The sequence below is a fragment of the Carcharhinus amblyrhynchos genome, chromosome 6 (assembly GCF_965287045.1).
Source record: "Carcharhinus amblyrhynchos chromosome 6, sCarAmb.v2.hapA, whole genome shotgun sequence".
In the NCBI taxonomy this organism is placed as follows: Eukaryota; Metazoa; Chordata; class Chondrichthyes; order Carcharhiniformes; family Carcharhinidae; genus Carcharhinus; species Carcharhinus amblyrhynchos.
Window position 1 is genome coordinate 118,197,970 of NC_137329.1, and position 27,797 is coordinate 118,225,766.

The 27,797-nt window shown below is 46.0% G+C and overlaps 1 protein-coding gene across 5 annotated transcripts in view; it reads left to right on the forward strand.

Annotated features, from left to right (window-relative positions):
* The first annotated feature begins 16,947 nt into the window (after positions 1-16,947).
* rxylt1 (ribitol xylosyltransferase 1) overlaps positions 16,948-27,797 on the forward strand; it is a 37,598-nt gene continuing 26,748 nt past the window's right edge. For 3 of the 5 annotated variants that reach the window (XR_013886848.1, XR_013886849.1, XM_080191289.1), the window contains exons 1-3: positions 16,949-17,166; positions 24,546-24,749; positions 27,380-27,482. Coding sequence is in view for 2 of the 5 variants with exons in the window: in XM_080191289.1 (XP_080047415.1) it covers positions 17,028-17,166; positions 24,546-24,749; positions 27,380-27,482 (446 nt within the window). In the remaining 3 variants the exon portion in view is untranslated. Of the gene's footprint in view, positions 17,167-24,545; positions 24,750-27,374; positions 27,483-27,797 lie in introns of those variants that run through there. The other 2 variants (XM_080191290.1, XM_080191291.1) reach the window with 2 other exon arrangements.

Genomic DNA, 27,797 nt, shown 5'->3' on the forward strand with positions numbered 1-27,797 from the left:
CGTAACAGACTCAGAGGGCCGAATGGCCTATTCCTGCTTCTAGTTTCTGTGTTTCAATGAAATAAACCGCGGTGGAAAATATTTCACTTTTACTGCACCAAACTAAATTCAACATAATTAGATATAGCTCCTGGGGCCAAAGGGATCAAAGGTTGGGGGGGATTGGGGGGATCAAGTTATTGATTCTGATGATCAGCCATGATCGTAATGAATGGTGGTGCAGTCTCGAAGGGCCAAATGGCCTACTCCTGCTTCTAGTTTCAATGCTTATATGTATTTTTCGTTTCTAATTTAGCAACTTAAACGTCACACCATAAAACAATTGCAGATTTCTTTTAAATGTTTTACCCTTATAATACTGATGTCTGGAGGAGCTCAGAAAGGGGTCACTCGACTTGTTCCTGGGGTGAAGGGATCATCTGAGAAGGAAAGGTTGAGCAGGTTGGACGTTAAAGTTGACTATTTGATGAAGAGTTGTGGCACAGCCCATTAACGTGAGTTGATCTTCAATTATCTTTGGGTTTCTGAAGTTGTCAAGCAAGGAAAGTGATGGCGCCATTAGGAAACACTTCTGACAGGGGCACAAAATATCACCATGGTATCTGTTCACACAAGAAGGGAGCGGATCAACACCCATTATGTCAAGTATCTATCACCGAAAGCTGGCTGTACGAGATCAAAGGGCCTGTGCAGAATGTCCTTCCGACTAAATTACCATACGTTATATATCCAGGACATGAGAGAGATGCTGATGATAAAAGTAGCAAAATCCCCTGACAGGTTTCGTGTTCTTTAAATTCCCAGAATCAAAGCAAAGAATAGAATCCTTACAGTGCAGAAGGAGGCCATTCAGCCCATCACCAACCACAATCCCACCCAGGACCTATTCTCGTAACCCTGCTAATCCCCTCACACTAAGGGTCAATTTAGCACGGCAAATTCATCTAACCCAGACATTTTTGGACTGTGGGAGGAAACCGGACCACCCGGAGGAAACCCACGCAGACACAGGGAGAAGGTGCAAACTCCACACAGACAGTGACCCCAGGCCGGAATTGAACGAGGGTCCCTAGTGCTGTGAGGCAGCAGTGGTAACCACTGTGTCAGCGTGCCATCCGTAATTGTTTTGTTTCTGTTTCGTTTTCTCATTGTGACAGAGTTTCCCTCACTGAGCCAAGCAAGAGACCTCAATCAAAACTCTTGCTTGTGTCCTTACTTGTGGCTATTCATCCATCATCTTTGACAAAGGGTCATCTGGACTCAAAACGGTGGCTCTTTTCTCTCCTTACAGATGCTGCCAGACCTGCTGAGATTTTCCTGCATTTTCTCTTTCAGTTACCCATCACCACTCTGTGCCCGCTGGCCTACATTGACCCTTGGTCCAGCATTTTAATTGTTTCACATTACAACATTCTCCTCCTTGTTTCCAGGTCTCTTCGTGACCTGGCTCCTCCCGATCTCTGTAATCTCCTCCAGCCCAATAACCTGCGCAAAGATCTTTTCCTCCTCCAGTTCTTGCAATCTGCATATCTTTGATTTTTATTGTTCCATCACTGGGCCCACATCATCAGTTGCCTAGGGAATTAAGCTTTGCCATTCTCTTCCTACTTCAATTTTTTTCATTTAAGATGCTCCTTAAAACAATTCTCTCAGACCATAAGACATAGGAGCAGAATTAGGCAATTTGGCCTATTGAGTCATTCCATCATGGCTGACAAGTTTCTCAACCCCATTCTCCTGCCTTTTCCCCGTAACCTTTGACCCCCTTACCAATCAAGAACAGTAAGTTATCTCACAACACCAGATTAAAGTCCAATAGGTTTATTTGGTGACACGAGCTTTTGGAGATCTGCTCCTTCATCAGATGAGTGGCCTACTCCTGCTCCTATTTCTTATGTTCTTATGTTCTTATGAGTGGAGGATTTGTTTCACAAACGGGGCAGATATAGACACAAACTCAATTAAAACATAATGCTTGGAATGCCAGTCTTAACATCAAGTCTTTACAGGTACAGACAACGTGAGAGCAAAGAGGGTTAGGCACAGGTTAAAGAGGTGTGTATTGTCTCCAGACAGGACAGTTAGTGAGATGTTGCAAGCCCAGGCATGTCGTGGGGGTTACAGATAGTATGACATGAACCCAGGATCCCGGTTGAGGCCGTCCCCATGTGTGTGGAACTTGGCTATCAGTTTCTGCTTGGTAATTCTGCGTTGTTGTGTGTCTTGAAGGCCGCCTTAGTCCCTCCCTAATATAACCACATGTTGACCTGTGTCAGAATTTGTTTGATAACAAATGCTGCAATTGTATGAAGTACTAGGGCCACATCTGGAATACTGTGTACAGTTTTGATCCTCTTATTTAATGAGAGATATATTATCAGTGGGGACAGTACAGGGGAAGTTTACTACAATGATCCCCAGTATGGAGGGACTATATGAGGAACAATGAAATAGACTGGGTCTGTAACCCCGGGGGTTCAGAACAATGAGAGGTGTTTGATTGAAACACTTAAGATTCTTAGGGGGTTAGAGAGGGTAAATGTTGGGAGGATGTTTCCGCTCATGGGAGAGTGTCGAAGTAGAGGGCATAGTCGTAAAATAAGGGTGTGCTTATCTAAGATGGATTTCTTCTCTCAAAGAATGGTGAACCTTTGGAATTCTTCACTCCTGGAAGACATGGAGTCTTTGAACAGTCTCAAGGGTGAGGTTGGTAGGTTTTTAATTAGTAAGGGAGGTAAGGATTAAAGGGATAAGGCAGGACTTGGTGAGCGTTAGGTCAACCACTAAATGGCAGAGCAGGCTTGAAGGGCTGAATGGCCTACTCCTGTTCCTCTTTCTTATGGTTTATGGATCTAACACTGCCGTGAATGGAAGAATGGTAGGAAGGACTATTACTTACGTGGCGAAAAACTGCAGCAGGCGACGGTGCAGAGGGACCTCGGGGTCCTTGTGCATGAGTCGCAAAAACCCAGCCTGCAGGTGCAGCAGGTGGTCAGGAAGGCGAATGGGATGCTGGCCTTCATAGCGAGGGGGATTGAATATAAAAGTAGGGAGGTCTTGCTGCAGCTGTATAGGGCATTGGTGAGGCCGCAGCTGGAGTACTGTGTGCAGTTTTGGGCGCCGCACCTGCGCAAGGATATTTTGGCCTTGGAGGGAGTGCAGAGGAGGTTTACTAGGCTGATACCGGAGTTGAGGGGGTTGAGCTATGAGGAGAGGCTGAATAAACTGGGCTTGTACTCGTTAGAGTTTAGAAGAATGAGGGGAGATCTCATTGAGACGTATAAGATGATGAATGGGATGGATAGGATAGAGGTGGAGAGACTCTTCCCGCTCAAAAAAGACAGTAGGACTAGGGGACACAGCCTCAAGATAAAGGGGGGGCGGTTTAGAACGGAGTTGAGGAGGAACTTCTTCACTCAAAGGGTGGTGAATCTCTGGAATTCTCTGCCCGTTGAAGTGGTGGAGGCTGCCTCGCTAAATATTTTTAAGAAGCGGGTTGATGGGTTTTTGATAAGAGAGGGGATTAAGGGTTATGGGGAGAGGGCGGGAAAGTGGAACTGAGCCACGACAGATCAGCCATGATCTTATTGAATGGCGGGGCAGGCTCGAAGGGCCAGATGGCCTACTCCTGCTCCTATTTCTTATGTTCTTATGTTCTTATGTGATGTGTCTTGGATTGTTTTCATTCAGTTAAAGGTGCTACATAAATGCATGTCATTGTTTTTATTGGCTATTTAGCTGCAAACTTTCCAATCCAGTTAAATTGGACATAAGTATTCCTTCCCTCGTATTAGGGCTTAACAGCAGGAGTAGGCAATTTGGCCAGTTGAACATTATCTGCCTCCATCTACAGGTTAACAAACGTAATTTGCAATTGGATTTCTCCTCCTTTGATTGTGTGTGGCGCATTGCTGCTATGCCACTGTACAAGAATTGTTTTCTAGGCTTCAAAATGATGAATAGGGAGAGTGGGAGGAGATGGCCGCACGGTGGCAGAGTGGTTAGCACTGCTGCCTTATAACACCGGGTTCTGGCCTTGGGTGACTGTGTGGAGTTTGCACGTTATCCCTGTGTCATTTTCCTCCGGGTGTTCCGGTTCTCTCTCACACTCCAAGATGTGCAGGTTAGGTAGATTGGCCATGCCCCTTAGTGTCCCAAGATTTGCAGATTACGGGGATTAGCTGGGTAAATATGAGGGGTTACCAGGATCATGCAGTCTGATTAAGATGCTCTGTCAGAGAGTTGGTGCAGACTCGATGGGCCAAATGGCCTCCCTCTGAACTGTAGGAATTCTATAATTCTACATCATAGAAAATTACAGCGTGGAAACAGACCCTTCAGCCAAACTTGTCCATGCCACCCTTTTTTATACCATTAAGCTAGTTCCAATTGCCCACTTCTGAACTTTAGGGATTCTATGATTCTAAGTGAGTATTTCCATAAAAAAGTCCACTGCCTGATTGCTCCTACTGCCCAAATCCCCCCCACAAGCAGCCCCCAACACAACCTGGCCAGTCCACCGCACTCCCCAACTTCCCCCAAGCTTAACTCCTCCAAACCTCCAATTACTCCCTCCCCTGCACTTCTCTAACCCAACTCAACCTCATCATCCAACTCCCTCCGATTTTCCTCCCAATCTGACTAGCCCCTGACCAGACCTGGCTTGTGCAATGGCACAGTGGTTAGCACTGCTGCCTCACAGCGCCAGGGACCCGGGTCCAATTCTGGCCTCGGGTCACTGCCTATGTGGAGTTTGCACATTCTCCCTGTGTCTGCATGGGTTTCCTCCGGGTGTTCCAGGTTTCCCCTCACACTCCAAGGACGTGCGGCCAAAAGAGAAAATGCTGGAAAATCTCAGCAGGTCTGGATTCACCTGTGAGGGGAGAAACGAGCTGACATTTCGTGTCCAGGTGACCCTTTGTCAAAGCTAGATGTGCAGGTTTGGTGGATTGGCCGTGTTAAATTGTCCCTTAGTGTCCCAGATTTGTGGGTTAAGTGGATTACCCATGATTAATGCACGGATTTATGGGATTACAATATTAGGCTGGGGGATTGGAGAGTTGGTGCAGACTTGATAGGCCAAATGGCCTCTTCTACACTGTAGGGATTCTATGACTTGTGATTCTAACTGGACAGGCTGCGTTGTCTCTCGGATCTGGATGTAGAGACAATAATACGTTTAACTGAAGTGTATTTCTTGCAGATTAATCAATGATCTTGTACACTGGGACCATCACTCTACCCAAGCCTATTCTTACTTATCACAAACACGGAGCAAAAAATCCCAGCAGTGTGGCTGCGAATTCATGAGTGCTCACACCCAGATCGGGAATCTCGCCATGGGAAAAGATTTCCCAAAATCCAGTAATTGAAGCTTCAGTTCTGCCCTTGGATGAGTCCCAGCTTTCTGCACGTTCATTTTTAGTCTTAAACTGTGCTGAATTCAAAAAAGAAACTGGCAAAGCAAAACACTGTGAAACCTAGTGGGCCATTCCAATAGTGAACTCTCAGCTATAAGTGTACCAGTTGTTTTATAGCTCCTGGCATTGAGAGCTTTCTCATGCTAAAAAGAACCTCATTGTGGCTACATGCTCCATTGATTCAGCAATTATTTAATTACCAGCATGCTTGCAGCAATAGTCTTGCAGCCGAATATTCTTCTGTTTTTAATATTTTCAAGTTAAGTATCTTCAAAAGAAAGGGGAATAAACAAAGAAGATTGACATGGAAGTTACCAGTACCAGTAGGTCTGAGTTATAGGGAGATAGTTAAGGGCATTCAAATGGTCATTGGATAGGCATATGGACAATATTGGAATAGTTTAGGTTAGAGGGTCATTAGATTGGTTCCACTGGTCAGCGCAACATCGAGGGTCGAAGGGCCTGTACTGCGCTGTAATGTTCTATGTTCTAGATTGGCCAGGCTAGGACTTTATCCTTGGAACATAAGAGAATGAGAAGATATTGAAGTGTATAAAATTGTGAGGGGCACACATTGGATGAACACACATTGGGCTGGATTTTCTGGCCACCCCGAAACTGGAAAATCCTGCCCGAGGTCCATGGACCTTTCCAAGGTCCGCCCCTCGCCCGCTCCGATTCCCGTGGTGGGCAGAATGGAAAAATTCGCCCCATGGTCTTTGTCCCAAGGAAGGGGAATTGAAAGCAAGTGCTTAAGGTGAGAGGAGAAAGGTTTAAAAGGGACCTGAGAGGCAACTTCATCATGCAAAGGTTGGAGCGTATATGGCATGAGCTGCCAGAGAAAGTGGTTGAATCAGGTGCCGTAGCAACATTTAAAAGGCATTTGCATAATACGTGGATAGGAAAGGGTTAGAGGGGTATGGGCCAAACACGGGCAACTGGGACTAGTTGGGGAGACGCCATGATGCCTCACAGCGCCAGGGACGCGGGTTCAATTCCGGCCTTGGGTCACTGTCTGTGTGGAGTTTGCACATTCTCCCTGTGTCTGCGTGAGTTTCCTCCGGGTGCTCCGGTTTCCTCCCACATTCCAAAGATGTGGGTTAGATGGATTGGCCATGCTAAATTGCCTCTTAGCGTTCAAAGATGTGATTAGGTGGGAGTAGACTTGGTAAATGGGTGGGATTGCAGGGGTGGGGGACAGGGCCTGGGTGAGATGCTCTGTCAGAGTTGGTGCAGGTTCGATGGGCCTCTTCTGCACTGTAGGGATTCTATAATGCTCTCTCTCTCTCATAATTGACAGGGAAAAAACACGAATTGGATTGTCCTATCAATAAGCCAACACAGGGATCCAAATACTCTCTTCCAAGTCATTTCACTCCGTGATTCTGTAACAAATAACAGCTATGCAACTGTCACACAGTGTAAAGGAAAACATGATTAATCACAATCTCTAAGATATTGCAATTTCTCAGTATTTCAGAAATTGAACTAATTAATTTAATGAGTCGCTAACAATACATCCACAGTACAATGTGACAAATAATATTATTTAATAATTTTTTTTAACATGAGTGACTTGATTTATTATTCTCACATGTATTGGGACACAGTGAAGAATATTGTTTCTTGCACGCTATATAGACAAAACATATCATTCACAGAGTGCATAGGGGAGAAGGAGGGTGCAGAATGTAGTGTTACAGTCATAGCTAGGGTGTAGAGAAAGATCAGCTTAATATAAGGTAGGTCCATTCAAAAGTCTGATGGCAGCAGGGAAGAAGCTGTTCTTGAGTCAGCTGGTACGTAACCTCAGACTTTTGTATCATTTTCCCAACGCAAGAAAGTGGAAGAGAGAATGTCCGGGGTGCTTTTCTCCGAGGCAGCAGGAAGTGTAGATGGAGTCAACGGATGGGAGGCTGGTTTGCATGATGGACTGGGCTGGTGGAGGGGTAACTGGCACTAACGTCACAGCCAACAACTGATGAATGGGTGCTGCATAGAGACTTGGTATGGTGAATTCCTGTAAACTCCTCAATCTCTCTGCTACAATGCTTTCTTTTTATATCCAGCATAAATCACGCCAACCTCAATTGTCAAGAGTTTTTGTTCTTCAATTTAGTTTGTTTCAGCTACTCTCTGAGTCCAGCAAACTTCTAATTACACTTTACCTTTTTCAATATACTAGACTGTTTCAAAGCAATTCTGTTTGCAACCGCTGTTAAGAGTTACTTCATGAGGGTTACCGTCAATCAAACATAATGTTCCACATCTGCCTTGACACCCACCACTTTACCCTGCTTACAATCTAATTTCTCCATTCTGCTTCTATCTGTTATTAAAATTTTATGGTTCCCCTCACAAGACAATTCTGTACATCTGCAATGGCTTTGTATAATGAATTCAATACCTCCCACACAACTCGCATATTAATTCTTTTATCATCTCCATTTAGTCAAAAGTGGAGTGACATAGCGACAGTCAGCACTGCTGCCTCACAGCGCCAGGGAACCTGGGTTCAACTCCAGCCTTGGGTCACTGCCTGTGCGGAGCCTGCACGTTCTCCCCGAGTCTGCGTGGGTTTGCTCCGATTTCCTCCCACAGTCCAAAGACGTACGGGTTAGATTAATTGGCCACGCTAAATTGACCCCTGGTGTCTGTTGTCAGACTTTTTACTGTGTCAGGTGGATTAACAGGGTAAGTATGTGGGGTTACGGGGATAGGGCCTGGGTGGGATTGTGGTCGGTGCAGACTCGATAGGCTGAATGGCCTCCTTCTGCACTGTAGGGATTGTATGAACTGCATTTAAAATTTCGATACGAGGAGTGTTGTATTATACAAGACAGCAGATACTTCAACATTCTACAATTTCCCAACTCGGTTGGTGTATTACATTACTTTTATGACTTATGGTATTCCTGACGCAACAGGAGTAACAGTGTAAAAAATGCACATTTAATGGGAAGTGGCTGGAAGTTTTGCTGTACGCACCATGAAACACAAGTTTGTTTCCTTACTAACTCTAGGACTACGTAACATTGGATTCCAACAATACTTATGAATATTTTTAAATGTTTAATATCCTTAGGAAGTGTTCAGATGCTATAACAATGCAAAGGAGTATCTTCTCTGCCCTGCCCCTGAGATCACCACAGCTAATCTCTTCAAACAAATGACGAGTTCTTTAGATTCTCTCTGTTCAGCATTGCAAGTATCTTCATCTGCCATCCAGCTCCCTTTCTGCTTACAATGCTGCGATGAATGGCATGTTGTTTGGCTTATTTATTAGAGTCGCAAGTAGGCTCACATTAACACTAAAATGAAGTTACTTTGAAAATCCACACTCTGGCGGCCTGTTCGGGTACACTGAGGGAGAATTTAACATGGCCAATGCCCCTAGCCAGGACATCTTTTGGACCGGGGGGGAAACTGGAGCACCCGGAAGAAACCCACGCAGGGACAGGGGAGAACGTGCAGACTTTTCACAGACAGTGACCCGAGGCCAGGAATCGAACCTGGATCCCTGGTGCTGTGAGGCAGCAGTGCTAACCACTGTGTCACCGTGCCACCCTCATTCACCCATGTTCTATCCTCTAGGTACTAAAGTGAAAGGGCAAGATCACTTTACCTGGTTTAGGAAATAGTTGGATTTAGGTTATGATTTAGGTAGACATCTATCACTTCCATTCTCCAAACCCAAAACCTCAACTATCAACAAGGACAAGGCCTTATGGACCGCCAGCACCTGCAACATTCCCTCCTTCAAGCCACATACCACCCTGATTTGAGACTATATCACCATTCCTTCATTGTTATTGTGTCCCTCGCTCACGGCACTATGGGTGTACCTGCACCACTCATAGCAGCTCAAGAAGGCAGCTCACCACCGCCCTCTTTAGGACAATCACAGATGGGTAAAAGATGCTGGCCTGACCAGCAACATTCATGTCACATAAAAGAAAAACTGGAAAAAGAAGACTGGATCATAATACTGCTGTAGGAATGTGGGTAATGATTTAGCTATGTGTTAAACATCAGAGATCTTCCTGAGAAAGATCTGAAAAGGCAACTTGAGCACACTTGACATGAGCTACAGACTCTGGTTGTATCTCCATATGTGAATTGCTCAAAGATTCCTACTCAGTTTGTTTCGCTGCCAGTCACAAATGTGGATTTGTTTTGTGTATGTCATTTTTCACAGAATTTTTTGTTTTGCTAAGCAGTTTCTTTCATCCCACCACACGGTTGGCACGGTTAGCGCTGCTGCCTCACAGCGCCAGGGACCTGGGGTTCAATTCCCGGCTTGGCTCACTGTGTGTGCGGAGTCTGCACGTTCACCCCGTGTCTGCGTGGGTTTCCTCCGGGTGCTCCAGTTTCCTCCCAAAGATGTGCTGGTTAGGTGCATTGGCCATGCTAAATTCTCCCTCAGCGTACCCAAACAGGCGTCGGAGTGTAGCGACTTGGGGAGTTTTCATAGTAACTTCAATGCAGTGTTAAAGTAAGCCAATATGTGACACTAATAAATAAACTTAAACATCGCCAATCAGATTTAGTTGCAATGTTCATTAATCAGGATGCTCTTAACTATGGTAACCAGGTGTGATACTGACATGGAAGCACTGGATTAAATATTTCCCGTGTGGTGGGGAGTTTTTAAGTTGTGATTTACTGTGGGTATAAGCCGTGACAGCAGCCTACAGCTGCTGGACAGACCACTGTCCGATCATCTCTAATCGATGTCAATGTAGGGCCCAAACGATACTGGAGGAAAACCAATACTGAGGTCCCTAAAGACCCTGGCAAGAGAGCCCTATCCAACCAGTGCCTCACTACCATTCTGATGACTCCCGGTGTTGCTGAGAAGATTGTAATAATAATAAAATAACTTCATTGCAGTGTTAGTGTAAGCCTACTTGTGACTAATCAAATAAACTTTAACTTTAACATCTCCAGTACTGCTGATAACTTGTCTGAATCTCCTTCCTTCATCAGCACCAATACAAAGTATTCAGTAAATATTCCAGCCTGGCTCCTCTCCTCTAAGCACATTTCACCCTCTTTGTCCAAAATAGGTCCAATCCTGCCTCTTACTATCAACTTACTAAGTTGAAGTTTATTTATCAGTATCACTTACATTAACACTGCAATGAAGTTACTGTGAAAATCCCCTGGTTGCCACACTCCGACGCCTGTTCGGGTACACTGAGGGAGAATTTAGCACGGCCGATGTACCTAACCAGCACATCTTTTGGACTGTCGGAGGAAACCGGAGCACCCGGAGGAAACCCACACAGACACGGGGAGAATGTGCAGACTCCACACAGCCAGTGACCCAAGCCGGGAATCGAACCCAGGTCCTTGGTGCTGTGAGGCGACAGTGCTGACCACTGTGCCGCCCCATTAATACATGTTGGCTATTTACTTGCAACCAATATCTGCATCGTAATGTTCAGCAGTGAGGCAAATGACCAAACAAACTGTGTTTTAATGATGCTGGTTGTGAAATAAGTATGGACCATGGCATAATACACAATGATTGTTTTGTAGAGACTGAGCAGCAAAAACAATAATGTCAGGGTGCCTTAATTCAATTCCTGAAGCTGATCTGCTCACAATCGTTTTAGTAATTAAGTATTGTAATTATGTCTTATTGGTAGTCACAAAATAATCTCTCCAAGGTTGGAACTGAAAGATCTATTTGAATGGTGAAACCATTTCTCTTTGTAAACGTACACAAATGACTTAAAGATGTCAAATCACTGGAAACTGATCTGCAGGAAATTGATGTCGGCCTTTGTGAACTTGTCGTAACAGGTTCTGGAACGACGGGAGTGAGAAAAAAAATCATCTGACTAGGCGAAAGGAAATGTGAAGGGGAATACTGTTACAGAATATTCTCAGTTCCGTGCTCTTCTCAAGATAAACATTCACAACAATACTTGAAGAGGAAGTATGTATTCAGGTAAAGAATTGTATGTTTTCATACTGAGTGTCCTGACTTTCTTTCATTCATTTGTGGAACTTTGGTGTCGCCAACTGGCCAGCACTCGTTGCCCATTCCCAGTTGCCCCTTGGAGGACAGTTGAGATTCAACCACATTGCTGTGGCTCTGGATTCACAGTAACTTCATTGCCACTCCCTATCATTCTGATGTGCTCCATGTGCCTATCCAATAGCCGCTTGAAAGTTGCTGAAGTGTCTGACTCCACTATCACAGCAGGCAGTGCATTCCACACCCCAACCACTCTCTGAATAAAGAATCTGCAGTAAGAAGTCTCACAACACCAGGTTATAGTCCAACCAGTTTATTTGATAGTAATCCCACAAGTAACCCCGAAAGCTTGTGGGATTACTATCAAATAAACTGGTTGGACTATAACCTAGTGTTGTGAGACTTCTTACTGTGTTTACCCCAGTCCAATGCCAGCATCTCTACATCATAAAGAATCTACCTCAGACATCCCTCCAACATCTCCCACCATGAACTTTATAGTTATGCCCCCTAATAACAGCTACATCCACCCAAGGAAATAGTCTCTGAGCGTCTGCTCTATCTATCCCCCTCATCATCTTGTAAACTTCTATTAAGTCACATCTCATTCTCTTCCACTCTGAAGAGAAAAGCTGCAGCTCCCTCAACCTTTCCTCGTAAGACCTAAGTGTTAACGTAAGCGACACTGATAAATAAACTTAAACTTAGTAAGGTGGAAATAAGAGACAGGATTGGACCTACTTTGGACAAAGAAGGTGAAATGTGCTTAGAGGAGTGGTAAGGACTGCAGATTTCCTTCCCTAAATGAGCAGTCTGCATGTTCTCCCCATGTCTGCTTGGGTTTCCTCTGGGTGCTCTGGTTTCCTCCCACAGTCCAAAAGATGTGCTGGGTAGGTGATCGGCTGTGCTAAGTTCTCCCTCAGTGTACCCAAACAGGCACCAGAGTGTGGCAACCAGGAGATTTTCACAGTAACTTCATTACAGTGTCAATGTAAGTGACACTGATAAATGAACTTAAACTTAGTAAGCTGGTAGTAAGAGGCAAGATTGGACCTATTTTGGACAAAGAGAGCGAAACTTGCTTAGAGGAGTGGTAAGGACGGCAGAGGTCCTTCCCTAAATGAGCAGATGGGTTTTTCCAACAATCAACATTGATTTCAGTGTCATCAATAAACTCTTAATTCCAGATTTTTGGGGAATTCAAATTCCACTATCTACCATGGCAGGATTCGAACCCAGGTCCCAGAACATGAGCTGAGTTACTGCATTAATAGTCTAGCGATAATACCACTAAGCTACCACTTCCCATTAATGAGGGTATTCCAACTTTCTGAAAGACGTACTAGTTAGGTGCATTGGCCATGCTAAATTCTCCTCACTGTACCCAAACAGGGGCTGGAATGTGGCAATTTTTGATTTGATTTATTGTTGTCACACATATTAACATACAGTGAAAAGTATTGTTTCTTACGCGCTTTCCAGATAAAACATTCATAGAGAAGGAAACAAGAGAGTGCAGAATGTAGTGTTGTAATCGTATCTAGGGTGTAGAGAAAGCTCAATTTAATGCAAGGTAAGTCCATTCAAAATGGAGGTCAGTCACCAGCGGAGTGCCTCAAGGATCTGTTCTGGGACCCTTGTTGTTTGTCATTTTCATAAATGACCTGGATGAGGAAGTGGAGGGATGGGTAAGTAAGTTCGCTGATGACACGAAGGTCGGTGGTGTTGTGGATGATCTGGAAGGATGGCAAAAGTTGCAGCAGGACATAGATAGGATGCAGGACTGGGCGGAGAAGTGGCAGATGGACTTCAACGCGGATAAATGTGTAGTCGTCCATTTTGGCAGAACCAACGGGATGAACGAGTACACTATCAAGGGCAGAAGTCTGAGTAGTGTTGAGGAGCAGAAGGATCTTGGGGTCCGGGTCCACAGGACTCTTAAATCGGCCTCGCAGGTGGAGGAGGTGGTCAAGAAGGCGTATGGTGTACTGGCCTTCATTAATCGAGGGATTGAGTTTAGGAGTCGGGAGGTAATGCTGGAACTTTATAAGACCCTTGTCAGGCCTCATTTGGAGTATTGTGCGCAGTTCTGGTCGCCTCACTATAGGAAAGATGTAGAAGCTATTGAGAGGGTGCAGAGGAGATTTACAAGGATGTTGCCTGGACTGGGAGGCATGCCTTATGAAGTTAGGTTGAGGGAGCTGGGACTCTTTTCCCTGGAGAGACGAAGGTTGAGAGGCGACCTGATAGAAGTTTACAAAATGTTGAGAGGAATAGATAGGGTGGACTCTCAGAGGCTATTTCCCCGGTTTGAAATGGTCGCTACGAGAGGACACAGATTTAAGGTGCGGGGAGGGAGGTTCAGAAGTGATGTTAGGGGTAAGTTTTTCACTCAGAGGGTGGTGAGTGAATGGAATCGGCTGCCGTCAGTGGTGGTGGAGGCGAACTCGCTGGGGTCTTTTAAAAGACTTCTGGATGAGTATATGGGGTTTAATGAGATTGAGGGTTATAGATAGGTCTGTAGGTTGGTAGGTGATGTGATCGGCGCAACTTGTGGGCCGAAGGGCCTGTTTGTGCTGTAGTGTTCTATGTTCTATGTTCTAAAAGTCTGACAGCAGCAGGGAAGAAACTGTTCTTGAGTCGGTTGGCATGTGGCCCAAGACTTTTGTATCTTTTTCCCAGAGGAAGAAGGTGGAAGGGAGAATAACTGGGATGCGTGGGCTCCTTAATTATGCTGGCTGCTTTGCCAAGGCAGCAAGAAGTGTAGACAGAGTCAAGGGGTGGGAGGCTGGGGATTTTCACAGTAACTTCATTGCAATGTCAGTGTAAGCCTATTTGTGACACTAATAAATAAAATAAACTTTAAACTTTCAAATATGGGGATGACAGTGGGGTTGGCCTGGATAAGATACCCTGTCAGGGATCAGGGCAGACACAATCTGTGGGATTTTCCAGCTGAGCTGGTCCCAAGGCTGGAAAATTCCACTCAAGGTCAATGCATGGTCCGTATCCCACCTGTTATGATTCCCGTGGTGGGTGGGATGGGAAAATTCCACCTGAAGGGCCAAATGGCCTCCATCTGCACTGTAGAGGCTCTATGACTGGAAGTCTACCACCACACCTGCTACGGAATCAGACTGGGCGAGGATCCGACAACGGAAATCTCCGTTGACCTCTGGCGGGAATTTCCAGTCTCGCCCGAGCGAGGCTGTAAAATTGAGTCCAATGATTTATGGTAGGAAGCTCAGCTGGCCTAGAAAGGAGCTGAGAGAAAACAGAGGCCAGGGAATTGGGCACCATTATCATTCCACTCTCTTCCTCTGCAGAAAATGTGGCAAAAGACTGCCCCACCGGACTGGGCTCTTGAGCTACACCAGCCGATGCTTAATGTATCGTTGACCCTCACGCCGCAAGCAATCATCTTACTTGGAAGTCTGACGCCGCTTATTGCATCCATTAACAGTAGCCACTTTTTTGGAAACTCACAAGAAAGATTTCCAGTTATATTTTTCCCCAGCTTTCAAATTTCCCTTAAGTGTCAATTAATTACTTTTGAAAGGTAGGCTGTTGCATTGCAGGTGAATGTGACAGCCAGTTTGTCCACACTTAGGTCCCAGCAATGAGGTAGGTGAATGACCAAAAAGAAAGAGCCTCGGGGCAACAATCAGGAGTGTGAACCCTGGTCACACTGAGAGGCAATGAGATCAAGTGTTGTGCCCTTGCTGCCTCTCTGGCAAAGATCAATTAACTCATCTAAAATAAAGTGAGTTAGCTTTCTGAAAACACAAACACAGTCCAATGCAATAGGGCTTGAACTCTTTATTAATTCTTTATTAAAACACATTATAATAAAACATATGGACTGGAGTAGGCCATTTAGAGTCTTCAACCTGTTCTGTCATTTGGCTGACCTGGGACTCAACTCAATATTCCCTCCCTTGTCCTTAATCTTTAGTTCCTTTCTTTAACAAGAACAATCTTGAAGTTGAGATTAACAACCAATCAAGCGTCCCTTAGTGGAAGAGAGTTCCAAACTTCTACCACCCTGTGTGTGTAGAAACTGTTTCCAGATTTCCCTTTCTGAACGATTGCACCTCACAATTTGTAACAAACACTGGAATTTTCAAGAGGGCTAAGATTTGAAATGTCTCCTCGAACTTAAGGTCAAACTTTAACCTGGAAGCGGGGATGGTGAGGTTAAACAACTTCGCTTAGAGATAGATCCATGTAATCTGTTTGTCATGGGGAAAGAAACTAATAAAATATCCAGTGATTGTTTTCACATTTGAGACAGCTTGAGACAAAGAAAGAGGAAGCCCATACTGATGTGCAGAGCAGCAAAGCAGATACTGTGGTGAAGTGTATTGTTTTGTGTTAATTCCCAGGCAGGATGCTTGTGGGAGTTGGTTTTAAGTTCAAAAGGAAAGGGACAGAACTGATCATGATTGGAGACTTAAGGATCAAGGCATCATTGAGATGGGCCTTGCTGGTAGAAGTCGTATCTCAGGCTGATTAGACCAACTTGCAAATTAAGGACACTGGAGCTTTTGATTGAGTGGAACTAGGAGAAGTGAGACTATTGGGGCACTGGGAAAAATTTGGGACTACTTCTTGTAATGCCACACATATTCTAGAAACGTCTTGTACAATGAGAGGCATTCTGAGAGGCATCTTGATTGTGTTAGTAAATGCAAAACTATATAGTCTTTAGTTCAATGCATTGGTTGCCTATCAAGAAAGATTTTATCCTTGTTGAATTTAGTTTGTTCAGTACAATAATGGTGGAATATTTTCCACTATGCCTTATTTCATAGAAGCAGGAAATCGAAGCAGGCCCTTTGAGCCTGTTACACTATTCAGTTTGATCATAGCTGATCATCAAATTCAATATCCTGATCCCCCTTCCCCCTATATCCCTTGATCTCTTTAACCCCAACAGCTAAATCACATAATGTTTTGGCCTCAACTACTTTCTGTGGTTTCCACACATTCACTACCCTCTGGGTGAAGAAATTTCTCCTTACCTCAGATACAATAGGGTCCAGAGGGGTGGTGGTGAGTGTTTGGAACAAGCTGCTAGAGGCAGTAGTAGAGGCGGGTACAATTTTGCCTTTTAAAAAGCATTTAGACAGTTACATGGGTATAGAGGGATATGGGCCAAGTGCAGGCAATTGGAAATGGCTTAATGGTTAAAAAAGGGCAGCATGGACAAGTTGGGCCTATTTTCATGCTTTAAACCTCTATGACTCAGTCCTAAAATGTTTACCCCTTATCCTCAAACTAGTTTTGGACCACTGGGAACATTCACTCTGAATCTGTAGAAACATAGATTGAGGAACTGTAACTTTTTTTTGTTATAGGACTCTACAAAGAAATCGTAGTCGATTATAATTGCTGCTGATGGTTATTGTGAACATGTTTTACACTCAGACACTAAGCTAGTTGGTGTCACTGCATCTGGAGTTGCAGTGGCTGCAGGCAGACAGTAGCGGGCAGGTGCCGGCAGGAGGCGGTGCTGGCGGAGGGCGGGCTCTGTGCTCTCCCCTCCCGCGGGCCGTTATGGGCCGGCCCGAGAGCCCGGTACCGCGGGCTGCAGCCCCGCAGGCCGCACCGGCAGCATGAGGTTCCCGTGGAGGCGGGCGGCGGCCTCCCTGATTTTCCTTTACTGTTTGTTCTCCATTTACGCCGCTTACATCGTCTTTTTCCAGCGGCAGCGGGGATCGGGCAGGCCGTCCGCCCCCAGACAGCGGGGCGCAGGTAGGAGTCGGGAGACCCTAAACACCCCCACCGGGCCCCTCCCCGCCAACAAACCCCCCCCCCCCGCCGAATCATCCCCCACCAGACACCCCACCCACACCTGGACTGCCCCTCCCTCCCACCCACATACGCACCCCTGGACTGCCCCCACCCCCCCCCCACCCCCCTGGACTGCCCCCACCCCCCCCACCCACCCCCCTGGACTGCCCCCACCCCCCCCACCCACCCCCCCTGGACTGCCCCCACCCACCCCCCCTGGACTGCCCCCACCCACCCCCCCTGGACTGCCCCCACCCACCCCCCTGGACTGCCCCCACCCACCCCCCTGGACTGCCCCCACCCCCCCCACCCACCCCCCTGGACTGCCCCCACCCACCCCCTCTCCCACCCCCCCCCCCCGGACTCCCCCTCCCCCACCCCCCGGACTCCCCCTCCCCCACCCCCACCCCCGGACTCCCCCTCCCCCACCCCACCCCCCCCCCACCCCACCCCCCCCCCCGGACTCCCCCTCCCCCACCCCACCCCCCCCCCCGGACTACCCCTCCCCCACCCCACCCCCCGGACTACCCCTCCCCACCCCCCGGACTACCCCTCCCCCTCCCCCTCACCCCCCCCCTGGACTCCCCCACCCCCACCCCCGGACTCCCCCTCCCCCACCCCCACCCCCGGACTCCCCCACCCCCACCCCCGGACTCCCCCTCCCCCACCCCCACCCCCGGACTCCCCCTCCCCCACCCCCGGACTCCCCCTCCCCCACCCCCACCCCCGGACTCCCCCTCACCCACCCCCACCCCCGGACTCCCCCTCACCCACCCCCACCCCCGGACTCCCCCTCACCCACCCCCACCCCCCGGACTCCCCCTCACCCACCCCCACCCCCCGGACTCCCCCTCACCCACCCCCACCCCCCGGACTCCCCCTCCCCCTCCCCCTCCCCCACCCCCACCCCCGGACTCCCCCTCCCCCTCCCCCACCCCTCCCCCGGACTCCCCCTCCCCCTCCCACACCCCTGGACTGCCCCCCGCCCCCTGGACTGGACTGGACTGCCCCCACACCCACACCCGCCCCCACGCTGCTCCCCCCCCCACACACGCAACCCTGCGCTGCTCCCCCCCCCCCACACACACGCACCCCTGCGTTGCCCTGCCCCACCCCCGGACTGCCCCTGCCCCCCACACACGCGCCCCTGGACTGCCCCCCCCCCCCCCCCAAAACACCCCTTGCAATAATCCCTAATAAACCCCTAAAAACCCAAATACCCCGTCCTCAGACAGAGGGATACAGGTAGGAGCTGGGAGACCCCTCTTCCCTGAGATATTTCCCACAATAATCCCTAATAAACCCCCACCCCAAGTACCCAAAAACCCAAATACAGACAGTGGGGTACATGTAGGAGCCAAGACACCCCCCCCCCCCACCAGCCACACGTCCAAAGCTCAAACCCCCCCCCCCCCCCCCCCCCAGCCTAATTACCTTGCAAAACACAAATAACCCCAAATCCCAAACATCCTGCCCTGGACATTTGCATGGGTGCAGATAGGAGCTGGGAGACCCACTAAGATACCCCTCTCCCCAAATAATCCCTAATAAATCGACAAATACCTTATCTCAGATAGTGGGGTATAGGTAGGAGCCAGTTGACCCCCTCAGATACCCCCCCCCAAATAATCTCTAATAAACCCCCAGCCCAAATACCCCCTGAAACGCAAATTCTTTGTCCCCAGGCAGCAGGATACAGGTAGGAATGGGGTGACACCCCTAATCATACCCCCACAACCCAAATAAACTCCCACCTAAGTACCCCACCCATTCATAATATCCCCAAGACCCAAATAATCTCCCCAAAACCCTAATGATCCCCAATACCCCTCTCCCTCCAGTCTGTCAGAAATATTGCTTGAATTGGATTTAATAGTGGTTGGTTAGCAGTTAAGAATTGTGTCTTGTCACATTTAAGTATTGTTCAGTTGTTAAAAGGTAAACTAATTCATTTACTGTGATTAAACTGACGTTGAATAAAATTGGTTTTGATAAACGCTCCCTGGTTTGTTAGTAGAATTGCACCTGGAATGAAACATTATATCTTCAAACTAATGCTGAAATAGAAAATTGTTGGGGTCTAGGCAGAGTTCATAATAGCTTGAGGTTTCTGATCAGAATCCTGACAAAATGCACAAAGGTGCGCTTCTGAAGATTGGGTCTGGGACCTCCTGGATGCTTTTGTATGTGGAGGCTTACGAGATTCTACAGAGGCCACGTGTGGAGCCCTGGAAGAAACGACTAGCATAAAAATTGGATGCAGCAATACAGATGCTGGCAGTGGAGACCCTGTAATTCTCTGTGGTGTCAAATCCTGTGGCAGAAGATGAATGTGACCAACCATTTCTCTGCATATGTGCAGTCTTTGGCGACACAGGTTCTCGATCATCTGCAGGAATGACAAGTGCTTATTGTAGACCCTGTATCTAGTAAAGCACCTACGAGTGATGGCTCTCTGCCATCACTCTAAGTACAGTGGAGTGCCTGCTGCTACTTGCTGTTGAAGGTTCTGCTCCTGCCTTTGGTGAGCCATGCTCAACGATCGCGACTTGTTCTTTCCTGTCTGTAAACGATGAGTTTGTGCCTTTACATGCCCTGTTTGTGAACAGAACTCCCACTCATCTGATGAAGGGGCACGCTCTGAAAGCTAGTGGCTTGTGCTACCAAATAAACCTGTTGGTCTTTAACCTGGTGTTGTGAGACTTCTTACTGTATAAACGATAAGGCAGACGATGAGATTACCAGATTCCATCTTCCTGACGGTTTTCTCGTTATCGTGTCAAAGAGAGGGGCTTGACGGTCATAATATGTCTGCTGAGGACCACTCATTGTTCATTCATCGCCTGGAACTGTTTCTCAAGGTTTGGGCAGCACGGTGGCATAGTGGTTAGCACTGCTGCCTCACAGCGCCAGGGGCCCAGGTTCAGTTCCGGCCCTGGGTCACTGTGTGGCGTTTGCACGTTGTTCCCCTGCCTGTATGGGTTTCTTCTTGATGCTCCGGTTTTCTTTGCACAGTCCAAAGATGGACGGGTTAGGTTGATTGGTCATGCTAAATTGATCCTTGTGTCAAGGTGATTAGCAGGGTAAATCTGTGGGGTTATGGGAATAGGGCCTGGGTGGGATTGTGGTCAGTATAGATTTGATGGGCTGAATGGCTGCCTTCTACACTGTAGAGATTTTATGATAAGGTTCCTTTATGCATGTCGAAGAGTCCTGTTCAACATGAACGTCCAGTATGTAATGTTCATGATGGGTTGAGCAAAACCTCACAGCACTCTCACCTCGCATGACATGATCAAGTGAAGACACCTCTGGCCACTCGACTGCATCTCAGCCGCAGGCATTGTCCTAAGCAGCACTCCAAGTCCTTGTACTTTTCTTAGACTTTGAGGGACAGTCTCAATAGGTGCTTTAACATTGAGCAAGGGAATAGGTGTGCACCCCTCAGGCAGTGTTTCATGGCCACCTTTCTAAGGGGAGCTCTTTTAAGGCACCAAACAAGTAAACAAACTCAAATTAATTTCGGAACAAATTAAAAGGGGCAGCCCCCCAAAAAGGAAGGGGACCTTTTTAAGGGGATCCTCAAGCTTACCTAGTCACCCAATGGTTCAGTAGTCTGTGTGTGAGGGGTTAAATATAGAGCAGTAATCATGGCACTTTAAGACATGGGTGCTGCTTGAGTGGGCATAATTGTGTGACTAGCCTGACTCCGAGCATGTCAATTGAGCTCAAGCTAAATGGTGTCAACTGCTCATCAGTTCTTCCATTAGTTTTGTGGTTGTCTTCATTCCATCCCCGCCCCTATGTATATGCATACAACCTTCACTCAGTCTGTACTATGCACTGTAGCCTGTGCGTTAAATTTAACAAGGTGAAATGATTCTGGCATGTAACTACTATAATGCTATGGAAATTTATTATAATGATGTTCCTGAGGATGGTGGGAACACAGCTGCCATTGGGGGACATGATGTGGAGATGCCGGCGTTGGACTGGGGTAAACACAGTAAGAAGTCTGACAACACCAGGTTTAAGTCCAACAGATTTATTTGATAGTAAACTCACAAGCTTTCGAGGTTCCCCTCTTCGTCAGGTGAATGACGAAAAGGGGGGACCTCAAAAGCTTGTGAGTTTACTATCAAATAAATCGGTTGGACTTAAACCTGGTGTTGGCAGACTTCTTACTATTGATGTGGGGGAGGGGGGGGGTGGGTGCAGGGGAAAGGGGCAGTTGCGTCCTGCATTTATGTCACCCGGAAATGCATCTTGGGCCTTTTTGTGATATTTTCCAATTGCCCGCCATGAATGGAAGTGGAAAATCCCAGCATTGGTATTCAAATTTGCTAACAGTTTTTCTTCCCACTTACATATTATGTCGTGCTTATGCTAAAAATTGTAGGCTGTCTTTGGTTTTAATGCTCTTCCTCACCTTAACCCAGTTTTAGTCCAACCAACTGATGAGAGTAATTTGAATTTCTGAATTCAAGTCTTTGATTTGAATTGGATCAGCGCTTCTCGAACGTTTTTGTCCATGGACCACTTGCAGGTGGTGACAAAGCCCATGGACCACTTATGGGATCAACCACCCCCCCACCCACACCAACACACACACAGAAAAATCTCAATTAGAATGAAAAGGAACTTTATTGAAATCTCTAAATGTTTTGCTGTTATTTTGCAACTAAATATAATTTATGTGCAATAATTTTATTCTGTATCATAAATTTATCATTGCATTCCAGAAACCAAAGTGGATGTATTTTCTCATTATAAATATGAATATTACATGAGAAAATATTTATTTTAGAAAACCAAAATGTGTCTGGAAATCGTCACAATCTTTGAAGGGATTAATATTTATCTCAGGTTGATATTAATCAAATAAAATCAGCAGTAATATTAATCCTATCAAACTACAATTTTGTCACTTTGGTGAATTGTACCATGTATGCAAGAGCTGATCTTCTGGTGTGATGTCACATCAGTTGTGTGAATGGGTGTTATGGCCTCTGCCATGGTGCTGTGCGTCAGCGACTTGCATATTTTACCTATATTTTTTGCTTTGATGTAATATTTCTAATCTATCTTTTCTTTAAACTGTAAAACTGCTTTCTTCTAATGATGGTCATAGAATCATGGATCCCTCCAGAGCAGAAGAGACCGCTTGGCCCATCTGTCTGCACCTACTTCCGAACAAAGTATCTTATCCAGGCCTCCTTCCCTGCAATATCACTGTAACTGCACACACTTCCTATGGCTGATCCACCTAATCTACACATCTTTGAACGCTAAGGGGCAATTTAACATGGCGAATCCACCGAACCTGTACATCTTTGGACACTGAGAAGCAACTTAGCATGGCCAATCCACCTAACCTGCGCATCTTTGGATTGTGGGAGGAAACTGGAGCACCTGAGGGAAACCCACACGGTCAGGGGGACGCTGTGCAAACTCCAAACAGTCACCCAAGGCTGGAATCAAATGCGGGTCCCTGGCACTATGAGGCAGCAGTGTTAACCACCACGCTACCATGTGTTTTGAGAGCAGGACATTCTTGGATAAAATTGATCTGTCTAAAAATTGGTCGGTGTCTGTTTTTTCTTAGTTGAATGCATACGATCTTTTGGCTAGTGTTCAGAGTATGTTTAAGCTATTTTCAGTGTGGCGTACAGGGAAATTGAGTGATTCTGCTTATTGCACCCAGAATCCTGATCAGCCTGAAACATCCCAAGTCAAGTTTATCGCTGCTCCTACCCTTGGTCCAATCACTGTTAGAGCTACCAATCTGTGTAAAGATCTGTTGGTTCTTGCCTTGCAGCCCCAGGCATTTCTTTTTCTGGTTTCTTGTCAAATGTGTGTGTAATTTTTGTCAATTCTTCTTGCCTGTCTTCCAAAGAGCTGACCTCTCATCCCTAATCTCTCAGATCTTGACAAAGAACCCTTCTCCAGTGCTCCATTACTAGTAAGTGTTGGGAAGGGTTTTTGTTTCCTGCATGTTTTGTTGTATAGTAGCTGGAGGTGAAGTGAACAGAAGGGTTTCAGTGTTGCATTTGTGCCTCAGGGAATAGCCCAGATAGAGAATTCTAAATGGAATAAGTTAAATTGCCTCCAGTATTGCAATGAGACACCTGTCGGCTGCAAGGGAAAAAAATGTTTGCCTTTGTAGCACAGGATTACAAAGTTAATTTTGGAGGCTTGGTCTTTGCTCAGTTGTAGGTAGCAACAGGTCGGCTGCAAACGGCCTCAGCATTTCTGAATTATGCAGTGATGCTAATGGATGGTTTTAATGATCCTGATATAGACTAGGACAGTAATAATGTATAGGGCAGAGAGTGGGGAGAGTTTCTGAAGTGTGTTCAGGAGAATTTCTTAGATTAGCAGCATTTTAGTCCCAACTAGGAGGGAAGCATTCCCAGTTCTGAGGAATGAGCTGGGAGGGGTGAATCAGACATCAGTAGGGGGCAGTGGTCATAGTATAAGATTTAATCATAGAATCATACAGCGGCACGGTGGTTAGCATTGCTGCCTCACAGTGCTAGGGACCCGGATTCAATTCCCAGCTTGGCTCGTTGTCTGTGCGGAGTTTCACCATGTGTCTGCGTAGGTTTCCTCCCACAGCCCAAAAGACATGCTGGTTAAGTGCATTGGCCGTACTAAATTCTCTGTCAGTGTACCCAAACAGGCGCCGGAGAGTAGGAGATTTTCACAGTAACTTCATTGCGGTGTTAATGTAAGCCTACTTGAGGTTTATGTGTGGAAACAGAGGAAATGACTGAAACTACAGAATGACTAATATGTATCTGTCTTTTTCAAGCGAGGAGATGCCAGTGTTGGACTGGGGTGGGCACAGTAAGAAGTCTGACAACACCAGGTTAAAGTCCAACAGATTTATTCAGAATCACGAGCTTTCGGAGCGCTGTTCCTTCAGATGAATGAGCAGCACTGTGAAAGCTCGTGATTCCGAATAAACCTGTTGGACTTTAACCTGGTGCTGTGAGACGTCTTTGATAAAGAGGAAGATGCTGCGAAAGTCACAGTGAGAAGGGAGGTATTTGAGACACTAAATAGGCTAAAATTTGATAAGATGAGATATTAGGAAGGTTGTCAGTATGTAAAGTTGATTGGCGCCTGAGGATGCGAATGGTGGAAACTGGAGATACTGACTCCCTTCAAGGGCGGTAGTATATTTATGGTAAATGTGGACATTGTTTTCTAGTTTTGGGAACAGGTATTCTGTTTTTAGTGCTCTGCAAGCCCATTTGAGTTTGTCAACAAAACAGCTGTTGTTTCCAAGTTGCTACAGTAGAGTTTTTGTTTATATTGTGCTAAATAATTTGCAGGCAGCACCCGTCCGTGGCAGAAGATTGATGAACAGAGGGATTTTCAACAGCCAGGACAAGCCAGTGAATGGAATCCATGGGAAGAGGATGAGAAGATGGAGAACGCTTTGCAGCATAAAGCTCAACTGCAGGGATTTCAGAAACAAATATTACAAAATCGATCCAGACAGAAGAAGGTGCAGATCTGGGGCAAAGCTGCAATTGGTAAATCATCTTCAGAAATATTCCACGGTACCATATCAATGCTCTATTCCCAACTGGTGACAAAGCTTATATTTCAAGTAATTGCAAGTACTGGGAGAATATATTTTGCAGTGATTTTTTTCCACTTTGCATGGGAATTATACGTGCTGCATTTCTGAATAAGTTATCAAAGCATCTTTCTTAGGAAGGAAGTCAAGTTTCTCTTTTACAATGATGTGAATTGAGATTGGGTGGCATGGTGGCACAGTGGTTAGCATTGCTGCCTCACAGAGCCAGGGACCCAGGTTCAATTCCAGCCTTGCTTGCTGTCTGTGTGGAGTTTATATGTTCTGTCCGTGTCTGCGTGGGTTTCATCTGGGTGCTCCAGTTTCTTCCCACACTCCAAAGATGTGCGGGTTAGGTGGATTGACCATGCTGAATTGCCCCGTAATGTCAGGGAGTTAGCAGGGTAAATGTGTGGGGTTACGGGAAGAGGGCCTGGCTGGGATTCTGGTCGGAGCTGTCGGGATTCTGAGATCTTTGTACTGTGTGGTATTGTACTTTCTGAGCTGCTCATTTTCTTCATTTTGTCTAGTTTCCTCTGATTGATCCTTTGGGCAAGAACCTTGCTCTGATGTCATTATCGAGCTAATTAAATCTTACCTAACTTGCCTCTTCCTCTCTTCTCCCACATCTCTCTCTTTCTAGTATTTTGTTTTCTCTCCTCTATCCCTATTTTAAGCATGCTATAGAAGGTGCATAAAAGAGGCCTGAGGTGAGTCACTTATTAGCCACTAATTGCAACAATAAGTTTGAGAAGGAAGCAGAATGTTTGTCGCACAATGGCTGGAGCTGAAATGTTGAGGCCAGTTGCAGCCTCCAGCTGCTGGCTTCAACTGAACAAAGAGCTTGTCTCCTGCATTAACTTTGCATCAATAAGTAGCCTGAAGATACGAAAGCAAACATTGGCTTTGCAGAACATAGGTGACAGATGCCTCTTACGTGAAGGCAATACTCAAGGCAATTTAACTAATCTGATTTGAGATCTAAGCCTTCACCTCTAAAGGCAGAGTCTGAAGTATTTCCTGAAACCTGTAAACAATACTACAACTTTCTTTTCATCCTGCAACTTACTGTGAGAGTTCTGAGCTATCTATGATCCCATTGCCCACCCACCCCTCCTCCTCCAGTTTAGTATTATCAACAAATTAGACTAAATTGTCTTCTGAACGCCACGTCTTTGATTTAAATGAGGATGGCAACAGAAAGCCCATTTTTCCAGATGTTCCCTATTTAATCTGTATTTTCTGCTTTTATTTAATCTTAATGGGTGTTAGCATTGACCAGAACCTGAAGTGGACCAGCCATATCAAGACTGTGGGCTCAAGAAAAGGTCAAAAGTCAGGAATTCTCCACCAAATAACTTGTCTATTATCACCCCAAGATGTGTCCTCCATCTACAAGGCACAAATCAGGAATGTGATGGAATAATTTCCATTTGCCAAGTGTGTGACTGCAACAGCATTCGAGAAGCTCAACACTATACCGGACAAAGTAATCTACTTAACTGACAACCTACGTGGGTGGTACTGCTACCTCACAGCGCCAGGGACTCGGGTTCGATTCCTGGCTTCGGCTACTGTCTGTGCGGAGTCTGCACATTCTCCCTGTGTCTGCATGGGTTTCCTCCAGATTTCCTCCCGTAGTCCAAAAGACATGCTGGTTAGGTCCATAGGCTGTGTTAAATTCTCCCTCTGTACCTGAACAGGCACCGGAGTGTGGCAACTAGAGGATTTTCACAGTAACTTCATTGCAATGTTAATGTAAGCCTACTTGTGATACCAATAAATAAATTATAAACCATCTACCACTAGTGCCGTTCACCCCTCCCACACCTTCATACATTCACTCCTTCCATCAGCGACACAGTGGCAGCAGTCTATGCCATCTACAAGATGCACTGCAGCAACTCACCAAGGTTCCTTTGACAGCACCTTCCAAATGCACGACCACTGCCAGCTAGAAGGACAAGGGCAGCAGATTTATGGGAGCACCACCACCTGAAAGTTCCCCTCTATAGATGTTGCCAGACCTGCCGAGTTTATCCAGCATTTTCTGTTTTTACTTATGGATAATGATTGCTTGGACAAGAAAGCAGGGGCTGGCCAGAATGCACTCAGCCACCTTCTAGAATATCAGTAAAGGAATTGCCTAGAAAAGCAAAATCTATTTTGAAGGATTTGGAATTATACAGTACATTCTATGTACAGTTCCCTGGATTCTGATCAGGAAGCTCCCTACATCACTGCAACAGCTGAATGGGACTCAGTCTAGTTCTTGATGTATATAAATCCACTGCACTAACTTGATTCCATTAGCTTTCAAAACCACCATCAGAAGGATTTAAAGAATGATTAGGCATTTACACACAATGTTGGAAGTCCGTCCTTTACTCAGAGGCTGTACCTTGAATAATGGGATAATGTAGGGTTCTAGTTTAAGATTTTAGAAACATTTATAAATATGTCCACATTTATAATGTCATTTAAGAGCCCCTTTCTGAGGTTGATTGTTGTGATTTCTGTACTGTCACTGTTACATGATGACTGGCTTTAAGTTCTGCAGCTCTAAACCCTTCCTCTTTCAAATAGGACTTTACCTCTGGCAACACATTCTCGGTGGCCAGCTTTCACCAAGTGATGTGACAGCTCACTGGAGAGAAGGGGAACTAAAGGCTGGAAATCTGCATTTAAGGTAAAGTTTACTTCTATGTGAACTGCATCTTGTTCTCTGTAACCAAACAAATTTTACACAGGGCAAATTTTCAGATATGGTCAGGAACGCTCATTCTGTGTGCACTTCAATGCCATCTATACCGTAATAAAATGAAAATTTAGTAACTGTACATGTAATAGTGTGTGAATATATGAATTAGGAACAAATGTAAGCCACTCGGCCCCTCAAGCCTGCTCCACCATTCGATAAGACCATGGCAGATTTGATTTGATTTATTATTGTCACATGTATTAATATACAGTGAAATGTATTGTTTCTTGTGTGCTATACAGA